This window comes from Caenorhabditis briggsae (assembly GCF_000004555.2).
Source record: "Caenorhabditis briggsae complete genome, chrV, whole genome shotgun sequence".
Lineage (NCBI taxonomy): Eukaryota > Metazoa > Nematoda > Chromadorea > Rhabditida > Rhabditidae > Caenorhabditis > Caenorhabditis briggsae.
This window is the reverse complement of record NC_013488.2, coordinates 16,464,204-16,477,114: the sequence shown is the minus strand read 5'-3', so window position 1 is coordinate 16,477,114 and position 12,911 is coordinate 16,464,204. Positions and strand designations below refer to the sequence as shown.

Below are 12,911 nucleotides of genomic sequence, written 5' to 3'. Positions count from 1 at the left end.
AAATTTTAAAAGTTTGAATTCGCGCGCTTTTACTCACCGGGCGGCCTACAAAAAACCTCGTCCCTAAGGGCTTTCAGCGTATTTTTGGATGCGTTTTTCTCGATGAAGGAGTTTTTTTTTGAATTTTTTCTTTATTTTTATGTCAATCTACATGCATTTCTGCACATTTTGATGCAATAAAAAATTTCACCGTACACCACCTTTAAGTGAAATTTCCTAATTGCTCATAACTAAATTTCCAGGGACCTATGATTCTTTGGACTATCAATTGATCCCTTATCACTGCGATAAGGTCGTTTCGGAGATTTTAAAAAGTGGAAAAGAATGGAAAGATGAGATTTTTCGACATTTGATGGATAGAAATTTTATGCTGAGCAATCTGGATTTTGAAGATTTTGAATTAGATGAAACAGGTCTAAAATTCCTTCGAAATCAGAAAATTTTGAGATTTTTGGATTTGGGAGCTTTGCAGAATGGGGAGGATGGAGAAAATGGTAATTCGAGAATTTGTAAAAAATTTAATTTAAAAAAATTTTTTTTTTCAGAAACCTTCGACGTCATCAGGTTCCTAGAATCCTCGTTAAATCCAGAATGTCAAAAAATTCTTCTGAAATTGAATATCAAAGGGACCAAGCAATTTTCCAATGGATGGATTCAAAATCTATCCAGAATGTTCCCATTGCTTCTGGAACTTTCGATTTCTGGAAGACAACTTTTTGGAAATTCTGGAAGTTTATTATTCAAGAATTTTCCAAATTTGGTCCATTTGGATTTGGGTGGTACCAACCTTCAGAATCTTGATGGAATTCAAGGAATGAAGAATTTGGAATGGCTCTCTTTGAAAGATTTGGATTTTGAGAGATCTGTAGATTTAGAAGAAATTTTTCAGCTTGAAAATCTCAAATTTCTAGATTTATCTGCATCCAGGTAAGCTCAAAATTGCTCCTTCTCCATGGATACCCTTCCCCATCGCCGCGCCAAAACACTCCCTTTTCTCTACGCCTTCCCCCTCTTGTAACTGTTTGTGCCTTGGTGGTCAAGTGGTAAAGCGCGCGCTCAGCAGGCGGCCGCGGGGGCGGAGGTCGTGGGCTCGAGTCCGCGTTGGGGAAATCTTCCTTTTTTCTTTTTTGCTGGCCAATAAAAAATTTTCAGAAGAAACCCAGATCGTAAAATTGTCGAGAAATATTTGGAATGTCGAAAAAATTTGAATTCTCTGGAAGTTTTGGATTGTTCTGGAACCGATTTGGATAGATTTTTTCTTCAAAGTCTGGAATTGACGCATGGAAATCTTAAAATCGTTATTGCGATGGGTAGTTCAAGCCACGCCCCTTCAAAAATCATGTTTAAAATTTCAGAAACTTCGATTGGAACCTCCACGATTTCGGATTCTAGACTGCAAATTTTCAATTCTGGAACTTTCGAAAACCAGATAAAAACTCTGAATTATTACTTTGAATCCAAGAACAGAATTGGAATTTGTTGGTGTTTACACTATCTCAGAGAAATGTTGAAAGAAGTAGATGTGGAAAATATTCCAGAATGTTTCCAGAAGATTCTAGAAGCTTTAAAACGATTTGGACGATTTAACGATGTCAAGAAGTTTGGAGTAAAGTGTTTAATTGAATTTGAAGGGTTGGTTTTAGAGCCTTTAATGATTTGATTTGAACTTGAGTTTGCAGAAAATGCGCTCTATTGAGCAAGAGTCAAATTCGACATTTGGCTTGGTTACTACTGGAATACACTCCAGAAACCGGCCAAAATGGTTATTGGGAAGTATTGGAAGACGTTCTAAACCATAAATATTTAAAAATCGATGCTGATAATGTCTTTAAAAAGACTACAACATATCTAAGCGACACTAAAGAAGAAAATCTCTCTCCACAGCCAATTTTGAGAATTTTAGCCATGTTTATGCCTAAAATGAGTGAAAAAAGACACGCATTCTCGTTAAAATTTACTCTTCGACTAGTCAGACTCCTCCAAAAAGGAAATATTATAGTTTTGGAGATTCTGGAAACGATGGCTTTTAAAAATCCAATTGTAAGAAGATATCTGAAGCAAATCAACGCGATTCCAGTGATATTTTCATGTATGATGGTTGTTGGTAGCTCCGAATTAGAGGCTAGATGTATGAATCTGTTGAATATGTTAAATTGATGTTGATTTTTCCTTTTTAATAAAGTTTTTGTTAAAAACCCTTTAAATTCAAAACTCCCTCCAAAAACCCATAATGTGCTAACGAGATCGGCAAACGCGCCAGCCATCTCATTGGCGCGTTTCCCGATTTTTCGCGCATTTTCACTCAATTTTCCTGTATTTTCCTCGATTTTTTCAGATTTTCCTGACATTTTTTACTGAATTTTAATGAAATAATAAGGAATAATCATTTTTCTTCCTATTTTTGTGTTTTTCCACTGGAATTTTCGCCATTTTTAACGATTTTTGGACCTTATTGCATCATGGGATTTTTGAAAAATTAAAATAAACAGATTTCCAGTACTCCACATGTCTCTTCTATCACATATAAGTCGTTTATGCTGCTCCAGATGCTCCTCAATACCTTCCAGCTCAACGAGGTACTGGATGTTTTTGATTTTAGAGAACATTTAGAATTTTCAGGCTATTCTGTTATGCACCACAGATTGGCAGAACGGGTGGCGGCTTTTTGAGAAGTACATTGATAAAATCGAAACAAGCATTCAGAAATGTAAAATTTAACGCAAAATTTCGAATTTAAAGTTAGTTTTCCAGGTCAGCATAGTGGAGACGAAACGAGAGTCATATAAGCTGAAAAATGCGAGTTGGAAAGATTTAAAAGCAATTTTATCGCTTGCAGGACCTTATAAATGGAGAATTTTGTGTAATTTTAGGGTTTTTGAAGGATTTTTGAAAAAATTGAACTTTTTCAGTGGGAATTTCGTTTCTCGGAGTGAGCAGCACGATTTTCCTCCTAACTCCTCGTGTGTTGGGAAAGCTGATTGACGAATGGGACGAGACGAAACAGGATAAAATGGATCAGACTGATAAATCTTTGCTTTTGGCCAGATATTTTAAGGAGAACCCCGTGGCGTTGGTTGGAGTGCTCATGTTGGGCGCTCTCGCGATTGCTGCGCGAATTTATTGCATGCATACAGCAGGTCAGGGATTTTTTGTGTAAACCAGAAAAAAGTTATCAAAAAGTTATTTTTGGAGCCAAAAGTATGGCATTTTACTACCAAAAACTCTGAAAATCGCTCTTAAAATTACTCTTTTTGAATGATTTTCCCTTGGAAAATTCATTTTAAATTCTTTTTTGCATCTAAAAACCTGGAAAATAGACTCACAATTCTAATTTTCGACCCGAAAAGTCAGAAATAAGGCACATTTTACGCCTGATAAGTCCGAAAATCATACCTAAAATCTCTTTTTTGGGCCATTTTCCCTTCAAAAAACTTGATTTGTATCCCTTTTTGCTCCTAAATGCCAGATAAAAAATACTCGAAACTTTGATATTCGACCCAGTGGTTATTTTCCCTTCAAAAAACTCGTTTTTCGAGTTTTCCAAAGAGAAATTTGAAAATTTGAACCAAAAATAAACAAAAACGGACCTAAAACTTGACTAAAAACCACTAAAAACAGTCGAAAATGGATATTTTTGTACTGAAAAACACATCCAGGACCTCTGAAAACCTATAATTCAACCAAAAAAGTTCAATTTTCCAAAAATTGCTCAAATGGCCTAGTGGAATTTTTAGCTGAAAACTTGGATCTAGAGCTCACAGGTTCGACTCTCTCCTGTGGCAATTTTCTTTTAAAAGTGTTTAGGGGTTTTGAAAAAACAGAAAATTCAAAAATAAGACATTTTACACCTAAAAATTTTGAAAATAATGCTAAAATCAATTTTCTGGGTCATTTCCACTTCAAAAATCACCAAAGTTTCCAGGTCAACTAGTGATCAACGACCTCCGCAAGACCGTATTCAACTCGGTTCTACGTCAAGACATGGCGTTTTTCGACAAGAATAAAGTGGGAGAAATCGTTTCTAGACTGTCCACAGACGCTCTGATCGTTGGTTATTCGGTTTCGATGAATTTGAGTGATGGAGCTAGAGCACTGCTCACCTGTCTGGGTTCTGGAGGATTGATGGTGAGAATTTGAAGATGTTTTGGGGTGAAATGCGATGTTTTAGTCTTATTTTTAACCCAAAAATCGCCGATTTTTGAGTCTAAAATTTTCCAATTTCTTTTCTTGAAATCAAAGTTTCACAGGAAGGAATTATCTAAAATTTCTCAAAAGTGGGCGTGGCTTGAAAAATTCCAACTTTAGCTACATTTTCCATCAATTCCATGCTTGAAAAATGATCGTTTTTATGTCAAAAATTCCGATTTTCTCGAATTTCTAGAGTTTTTGGAGTAAAATTTCAGATTCGAAATAAGATTAAAGGTGGTGTACGGTGCAGAAAAAAATGTAGATTCACATAAAAATGAATAAAAAATTTGAAAAATTCAACTGCTTTAATGTTTTTTGATTTTTTCTTTCAGGGTTTTCCAGATTTTTCCAGAAAGAAAAATGGAAAAAATCTGAAAAAAACTACTGAAAATCAAGAAAAATTATTTCGAAAGTTTTTTTTCTGTATTTTCATGTGAATCTACATGTTTTCCTGTACAAGATAATGCAATACAAATTTCACCGTACACAACCCTAGAATTTGATTTTTGAGCTGAAACAAACAAGTTTAACTTCAAGAATTGGCCGATTTTGGCGATTTCTATCCGGAAACACCCCAAATTTAACCATAAATGTGGATGGCCGGGAAAAAAATTCTCGGCCCGCCCAGAATAACTTATCTAAAATTTTACTTCTCAAATGTGCCAAAATATTTGATGAAACTTTCTTTCTAATTACTACCTCAAAACAGTTTTTGTCGACAGAAGCAGCCTCTAGTGTATATTTTCATTTATCCTGAAAAAATGATGATTCGCTCTAAAATTTCAAAATTTTCAAAGAGCGGGCCGGCCATGTGCTAATTTTTCCGGCCGACCCGCTTTCAGAAAAATCTCCCCCCGGCCATGGCCCGCTCCGGCCCGCGGGCCGGCCTTCTTTTCCACAAGTATGGATCTAACTCGTATTGGACAATTTGCAGGTGTACACATCTCTTGCCATGTGCAAAGTGATCGTCGTGGTTGTGCCGGTGATCGTCGGAACATTTGCAGTCTTCGGAAAACTCCAAAGAAAATACACGTTGATGATGCAGGAAGCAGTCGCCGGAGCGAATCAAGTAGCCACAGAGAGACTGTCTTCTGTGAGAACTGTTCGAATGTTGGTAGCTGAGAAGAAGGAATTGGCTGCGTATTCTGATAAGATTAACGAGATTTGGTTGATTTCCAAGATGGAGGGACTGGCGAAGGGATGCATGTTTGGATCGGTAAGCCAAAAATTTATTGCTTTGAAATGAGTAGAAAAATACATAGATTCATTTAGCAGAGCATAAAATATTCAAAAAAAAATTGCAAAATCTCGAAAAACCACATAAAATCGAAAGAATTTTTTTGAATTCCAAACTGAAAACTCGGAAAAAATAAGTGATTTTTCGAGGGAAAAATTAGTTTTTACCCCGATTTTTTGTCGAAATTTTTAGACCTTTTTAGGTTTTTCAGCTATTTTTGATGGTTCTTTTCGATTTTTCCGAATTTCTTGTCCGAAATTATTTTTGAAGATTACTGTAGATTACTGTAGAAAACGAATTTTCTCGTAGTTTGTAGCTTTGATTTTTGCAACTTTTTTTCTGCATTTTGACGTGATGGCGTTTGCAAAAATCAAGACTACAAACTACAAGATTTTTTACAGTAATCTACAGTAATCTGCACAGCGCCCCGTCGATTTTCAGATCTCGGAAAAATCGAAAAAGAATCTTCACAAATAGCTGAAAAACCAAAAAAGTCTAAAAATTTTGACAAAAAATTGAAGAAAAAACAATATTTTTTCTCTCGAAAAATCACGTTTTTCTTCCTTTTTGAAGCGATTTTTCGGTTTTCCGATTTTTTTGTAATTTTTTCTTTGTTTCTATATGAATCTACACAGTTTTCTACACATTTTAAAGCTATATGAAAAATTTAACTTTTGGCCAGGTTCCCCCTTTAAAATGGATAAAATAACTGAAACTTTGCAGTTCCAATTCACTGGATATCTCGCTCTATCATCGATTCTGTTCTACGGAAGTAATCTGATCAGTCAGGGACTTTTGACATACGGTGAGCTTTTTTTCAGTGAAAAACTTGAAATTCTAGAAAATGTGAAAACCAAAAATGTTCCTTAAATGGCTTAAATAGTCCACAACGGTCCGACATGGTCTGAAAATCATCCAAAAATGATCAAAAACGTCGAAGAATGGTCGAAAATTGTCGAAAAATTGTCTAAAATAGTTTTTGAAAAATGTCCGAAACAGACATAATTGCATCCAGAATTGTCCAAAAATGATTTGAAATAGTTAAAAATGATCAAAGGGCTGCCTGAAATGATTCAAAAAGGTCCTAAAACAGTCAAATAATTCAAATTTTGAAGATTCTGAAAATTTTTCAGATAAATTTTCCAACTATTGGAAGCTCATCTGGCTGAAAACAGCGAAATTCTCCTCCCAAAATGGAAATTTTGAATTTCTGTGAATTTTAGAATTGCGAAATTTCGAAAAATCCTATGAGTTCAAATTTTTGGAAATTTCGAAAAATGTCGTTTTTTTTTGGATTTTTTGAATTTCCGGTAGTTCTTAATTTACAATTTCTGATTTCAGGAGAGCTCTCATCGTTCTGTCTCTACGCAGTTCTATCAGCTGGAAGTCTGTCAGCAATGTCTGGATTCTATTTGGAACTCATGAAAGGTCTCGGAGCCAGTTCGCGGCTCTTCGAACTCAAAGATCGAGAACCAAAGATTCCATTGGAGGGAGGAATTCAAAAAGGAAACGTCCAGGAAGCGATTCGATTCGAGCATGTCGCATTCGGCTACGCAGATCGAGACCCTCTTTTCCATAATATCTCTTTTGATGTTCCAGCTGGAAAAATTACAGCAGTTGTTGGAAGTTCTGGATCTGGAAAATCAACGATTGCTTCTCTTTTATTGAGGCTTTATGACCCAACGAATGGAAGAATTCTGGTTGATGGCGTGGATCTGAAAGATTTGGATCCATCGTATTGGAGGAGACATATTGGAACGGTGGGACAGGAACCTGTACTGTTTTCTACTACAATCAGGGATAATATCATCTATGGAAGTACGGAGCCGGAGAAGGTTTCTGAAGCTGATGTGAGTTTTTTTTAAAAGAAATTTAGAAATTGAAGTTAAATGGCCTGATATTCAGGGTGGCCTAACTTTTAACGATTTTTCTTGGCCACCATGCTAAATAGCCTCGAAATAACATGATAGTCACTAGGTGGATTTTCCAAGCGGTTTTAACATAGTGGTCTAACTTTTGCAAGTCAAGTTTTCTAGGCCAAAATGCTAAATGGCCTAGAAATAGCTTGGTTCTTCACCTGGTTGGTATTTTAGTTGATTTTCACATGCTGGCCTGATTTTTCCTATTCGATTTTTCTCGGCCACCAGCCTAAATGGCCTAGAAATGATCTGATATTTACCTGGTGCGTTTTCTAGGCCGTTTTGAAATGGTGGCCTAACTTTTGCAATCAAATTTTTAGGCCACCATGCTGAGTGGCCTAGAAATGGCGTAACGTTCGCCTGATGGGTTTTCTAGGTCACTATACAATGGTGGCCTAACTTTTGAAAATTCAATTTTCCTAGGTCACCACGGTCACGTAATCGACCTAGAAATAACGTAATATTCACTAGGAAGGTTTTCCATGACATTCTAAAGTGGTGACCTAACGTTTGCAAAATGATTTTCCTAGGCCACCATGCTAAATTGCCTTAAAATGGTTTGATATTCACCTGGTGGGTTTTCTAGTTAATTTTCACATGCTGGCCTAATTTTTCCTATTCGATTTTTTCTCGGCCACCAGCCTAAATGGCCTAGGAATATTGACCTGGTGCGTTTTCTAGGCCGTTTTGAAATGGTGGCCTAACTTTTCCAAGTTGATGTTTCTAGGCCATCATGTTAAATCACCTAGAAATAACCTCATTTTGTCATGGTTGGTTTTCTAAGCGATTTTACCATGGTGGCCTAACTTTTGCAAGCTGATTTTTCTAGGCCTCCAACTGGCCTAGAAACGACCTGATAGTATTCAGGTGGGTTTTCTAGGATTTTATAGACTTCAAATTTGAATTTCTGAGTCCAAATTTGACAAAAACCAAATTTTCAGATCGTCTCAGCTGCTGAGCAATCCAACGCGGATGAGTTTATCATGAGATTCCCTCAGAAATACGATACGAAGGTTGGAGAGCATGGATCGACGTTAAGTGGAGGACAGAAACAGAGAATCGCCATTGCAAGAGCTCTTGTTAATGTAGGGATACGGTATATTGGATTAAATGAGCAATCTCATGAATTTTCAGAAGCCCAACATTCTGATTATGGACGAGGCGACGTCGGCGTTGGATGCCTCTTCAGAATACCTTGTCAGAATTGCGCTCAACAAATTGCTGGCCAATAGTAAACAGACTGTTATGATTATTGCTCATCGGTAAGGATTTTGGTGGCCTAGAATTATTTATCGATTTCCCCCATGCATTGCAAATAAATATATTATTATTAGAAAATTTTTCATGTCCTGGAATTCCGAAAAATTGAATAAAAGGAGGAATCTGGAAATCGACTGAAACTTTAGTTGACGAATTCGGTAGTCTAGAATGTCAAACTTTGAATTTTGAAGCATTTTTCGATAATTCAGAAAACTAATATTCTTCGAAATTCCCAAAAATCGGATTCTCGAATTTTCAGAAAATCCAACAAGTTCAATTTTTTCAAAAATTTAAAAAAATTTGAGTTTTTTTTTCGAAAATTCAGAAAATTTTGATTTTTCGAAAAATATTTTCAAAAATTTAATTAAATACTAGAAAAAATCCGGGAAATCAAAATTTAGAAAATTCAGAAGGTTCAATCGAAAATACCGAAAAATTCAATTTTTTAAAAATTTAGAAAATTTGAGTTTTTTCGAAAATTCAGAATTTTCCAGAGTTTTCGGTTTTTTGTTTGAAATCATAGACTTATAGGCTTAATCTAAAATGGGGGCCAATTTCAAAATATTTAAATTTTCAATCAAATTCCAGACTGTCCACAATCAAACACGCTGATCAAATCGTGGTCGTCGATAAGGGAAGCGTCGCCGAATGTGGAAGTTATGAGGAGCTAATCCAGATTCCAGATGGCATTTTCCGAAAATTAGTCGAAAAACAAACGTTCGGATTCAAGGATCAGGACTCTTACTAAATAAAATGTTCTCCTTTTTTCAATTTTTTCAAAATTCTTAAAATTGTTTTTTTTTGTTATAATATTAGGCATTTTTTTAAATATTGATCCCCTTTTCACTTTTCCTCCCCATTTTTTTAAAAATTCGTTTTTCGTCTAGGTTTCTGGTGTTTTTTTTTCAATTTTGTGCCTTTTTCCTACTATTTTCTTTCTTTGTGATGATTTTTTGTTCAAATTGAGCTTTTTTTCCTATAAAACCCTAAAAAATAGAATAATTTGGCTTAAAAATGGGCCAGACAACATCTTATTTCTTTTCCCCCTCTCTAGTGTCCAAGAGAGCGCATTTGCAGCACACCCGTGAGGAATATATGTCTATTGATTCTCCTATTCTCTTTGTTTTTTTTTTTGAATTTTAGGCACTTTTATTTTTTTTAGAATTTCAAACATGGAACAAGATGAATGGAATCAACCGACGTCTTCAGAATCTTCGAATTTTCAAAAATTCGGGATTTCAGGCGAAGAGGAGAAGCCAGTGGAGGAAAATAATAGGTTTTAAAAGATTTTGATTTGAAAAAATTGAGAAAAAATGAAAAAAATTTAATTCTAAAATCGGGATTTCGAAATTCTAGAATCTTCAAAAATTCTGAATTTTTGGTTTCTTTTTTCAAAAATTATAAAAAACTGAACTTTTTCGAATATTCTGGAAATTTACATTTTTCAATATTGCACAATTTTGGTTTTTTTTTAATTTTGAAAATTCGGATTTTTTTTTTTGAAAAATTCGAATTTTGCAAATTTTTTGAAAAAAAATTCTGAAGTTTAAAAAATATCCAATTTTTTAAAAATTTGAATTTTTCGAAAAAATCCTAAGAATTGAATTTTGTTTATGAAAAATTCAAAAATTCCATTTTTTGAAATTTCAGAAAAATGGGATTTTTTCAAAAATTCTAGAAACTATAATTTTCAAAAAGTTTCCTGAAATTTTCTTTTTTTTTTCAAAATTCAAAAATGCTGAAATTTTGTAATTTTAAAATTGTAAAATCCATCTGAAAATTTTCAGAATTATCAAAATTTGAACTTTTCAACAGAAAAATCTGGAAATTCTGAAAAATTCAGACTCTTTATTAAAAAAATCCCTAATTTATGAAAATCTGAAGATTTCTGGGATTTTGGATTTTTCGAAAACTCAGAAAATCTTAAATTTTCTCAAATTTTTTTTTGAAAAAAAATTCTGGAATTTTGAATTTTTCAAATAGTTCTAACCATTTCGATGTTTCAATAATTCAAATTTTGAATTTTTCAAAAAAAAAATATTTTGGAGAGATTCTGGAAATTCGTATATCTCGAAAATCTCAAATTTCTGAAATTTTCGAATTTTTAGAGATTTTTTAGAATTTCTCAGAAAAAAATTAGCAAATTAAAAAAAATTTAGAAATTTAGAAATTCAAACTTCAGAAACTCGGGAATTCAGAAATTCAAAAATTCAAAAAATCGAAAATTTGAAAATTGAAAGAACAACCCCAAAATGTTCCAGACTCATCGGTTTCAAATGTTTCGAATGTGGAAAAGTCTCAAAACTCGAAGATTTTCAAGCAATCGAAAATAGAAGAGAGCTACTGGTGATTGTAATTGGATGGGTTTTAAATGGCTTATCACTTCGAGTCGCCCGTGCGATTTTAAAAGAAAAACCGCCTCAATTGATGTGTCATGAGCATTTTGAAGCGACAATTTTGAAGATTTTTGAAGCATTGAAAGTATCAAAATCATCGGATATCATTAAATCAACAACATATGTTGGTACAGCGTTAATACATACTGCACAGAGTTTGTGCCCTCAACTGTCAATTTATGAACTCAAAAGCCTTTTTTTCAATTTCTGTGCCGAACATAAAGGTGGAAGTCATTCAAAAAGTGCTAAAAACAGGTAAGAAAGCTTTCAGACGACATACTTCTTTGGCTAATCGAATCCACGTTGCCAGAGAAAAGTGCTAGTCACTCCCGTTATTCCTCCAGCTCCAGTTATGCTTCAGTTCTACTTCTAGCTCCGGTTATACCTCCAGACCCAGTTATACCGCTAGCTTCATACTTGTAATTCGGGCCTTTGCCGGGCCTTCGCGGGCCCTGCCATAATTTCTTTCAGAGCGCTATGTTTAATGTTTCATAAATCGCCTGTGAACCAGGGCTTCGGCTTAATTTTTCTTTCGTTTGAAAGAGCATGTCATTAGCTTTGTTCTTGATTATGACTTTACTGTTTGAATTCATTTTTAAATTAGAAAAACATTCAAAAAGTTGTTCAATCAAAGTTTTCGCTTCCGACCCTTATTTTAGCATGAATTCACAAACAGATAGACTGCCGCCGAAGCTCACCGCATTATTGCTTCTGTATTTTGAGAAGGAGCTCTATCCGAAAATCAATATCAACGCTGATTCCAACGTTCCAATAAGGTCGGAATGACCTTGGAAAGCAAAATACGCAGTTTTCTCTAAAAACCGTTGTCAACGATGTCTTGAGACCAGCAAGCGAACGGGGCTCGTGCCAAACCACTAGCTGCTTATGAGAACAGTGCAATTACACCCTGATCGCAATTATGGAGAAACGAATAGATGCGGAAAAAGAGTGTTACACGAACTTTCTGATAAGGCGCATCTAAAGGGACAGTTGCCTCTTGCGTCGCACAACAATTATGGATTTTTTGTATCAATTTTTAATGTCGGATAAGAGGGGGACTCAGTATGACTGCACTGGAAAAAAACGGCAGTGGCTGAATCATGAAGAGGCACCGAAAGCAACAAGAAATCGAGCATGCACTCTGCTCTATGTCTGGTGAAATACGCGAGGTCTGGTGTATTTTGAGTTTCTGAAGAATGGTCAAATAGTGACTACTGATCCTGACAAAGGTCAGCTGAACCACGTGTACCTGGTGTTCCAACGGCAAGGAGTGGGCACATCCGCAAAGTTTCTGGTCCACGACAAAACTAGACCACACATCGCAAAAACCACCAAAAAATGTTCGGAGACGCGCTGAGAAAAGATTTTTATCCGCCTTACAGCCGAGATTTGGCACTATCAGACTATCACTTGATCCAACCAATGCCGCATCATCTCGCTGAGAAAAAGTTCAAGAATAACGAAAAAGTGAAAATTTGGGTTCCGAACTACTTCGAGTCACAGCCAGTGGAGTTCTACAACAGAGGCATCGAATCTTTGCACATGCGTTGCCAGTAAGCTGAAAATCATTAGTGATTGAAAGTATCCCTTCAATTAATTTTGTCTTGTTTTGTTTTTTTCAATAAAAATAAAGTACATCAAAAACGCGCATTACTTTTCGACCAACCTAATATCTATCAACCCACCCGTCCACAGTATAGCTCATTGCAAAAGTGGTCAAATGCATACACGCATTATTTGGGCATAGCAGCTCAACGGAAATAATGTTCGTGCCACAGACCAGTGCAGTTAACCAGTCTTGAATACACGATGGGTGAAAAATCGAGTGGTTTGACGGCTCCGATTTCTAGCGACTTCCGATGAACCAACTAAATCAGATATGATAGAGCTCCACGAGTACTACAAAACGGT

General features: G+C 35.3%; 2 protein-coding genes across 2 annotated transcripts in view; both read left to right on the top strand.

Annotated features, from left to right (window-relative positions):
- The window catches only part of Cbr-haf-3, a gene marked incomplete at both ends in the record, with an annotated part of 10,008 nt that extends 656 nt beyond the window's left edge, over positions 1-9,352 (top strand). Inside the window, 12 exons of the mRNA XM_002638220.1 lie at positions 243-494; positions 546-927; positions 2,498-2,576; positions 2,620-2,707; positions 2,910-3,137; positions 3,923-4,125; positions 5,123-5,404; positions 6,149-6,230; positions 6,767-7,275; positions 8,286-8,429; positions 8,479-8,606; positions 9,193-9,352. Of these exons, the coding sequence (XP_002638266.1) occupies positions 243-494; positions 546-927; positions 2,498-2,576; positions 2,620-2,707; positions 2,910-3,137; positions 3,923-4,125; positions 5,123-5,404; positions 6,149-6,230; positions 6,767-7,275; positions 8,286-8,429; positions 8,479-8,606; positions 9,193-9,352 (2,537 nt within the window). The remainder of the gene's footprint in view (positions 1-242; positions 495-545; positions 928-2,497; positions 2,577-2,619; positions 2,708-2,909; positions 3,138-3,922; positions 4,126-5,122; positions 5,405-6,148; positions 6,231-6,766; positions 7,276-8,285; positions 8,430-8,478; positions 8,607-9,192) is intronic.
- Positions 9,353-9,776: 424 nt separating this feature from the next.
- CBG27289 overlaps positions 9,777-12,911 on the top strand; it is a gene marked incomplete at both ends in the record, with an annotated part of 11,431 nt that continues 8,296 nt past the window's right edge. Inside the window, 4 exons of the mRNA XM_045238336.1 lie at positions 9,777-9,880; positions 10,866-11,209; positions 12,349-12,350; positions 12,444-12,553. Coding sequence (XP_045100664.1) covers positions 9,777-9,880; positions 10,866-11,209; positions 12,349-12,350; positions 12,444-12,553 — 560 coding nt within the window. The remainder of the gene's footprint in view (positions 9,881-10,865; positions 11,210-12,348; positions 12,351-12,443; positions 12,554-12,911) is intronic.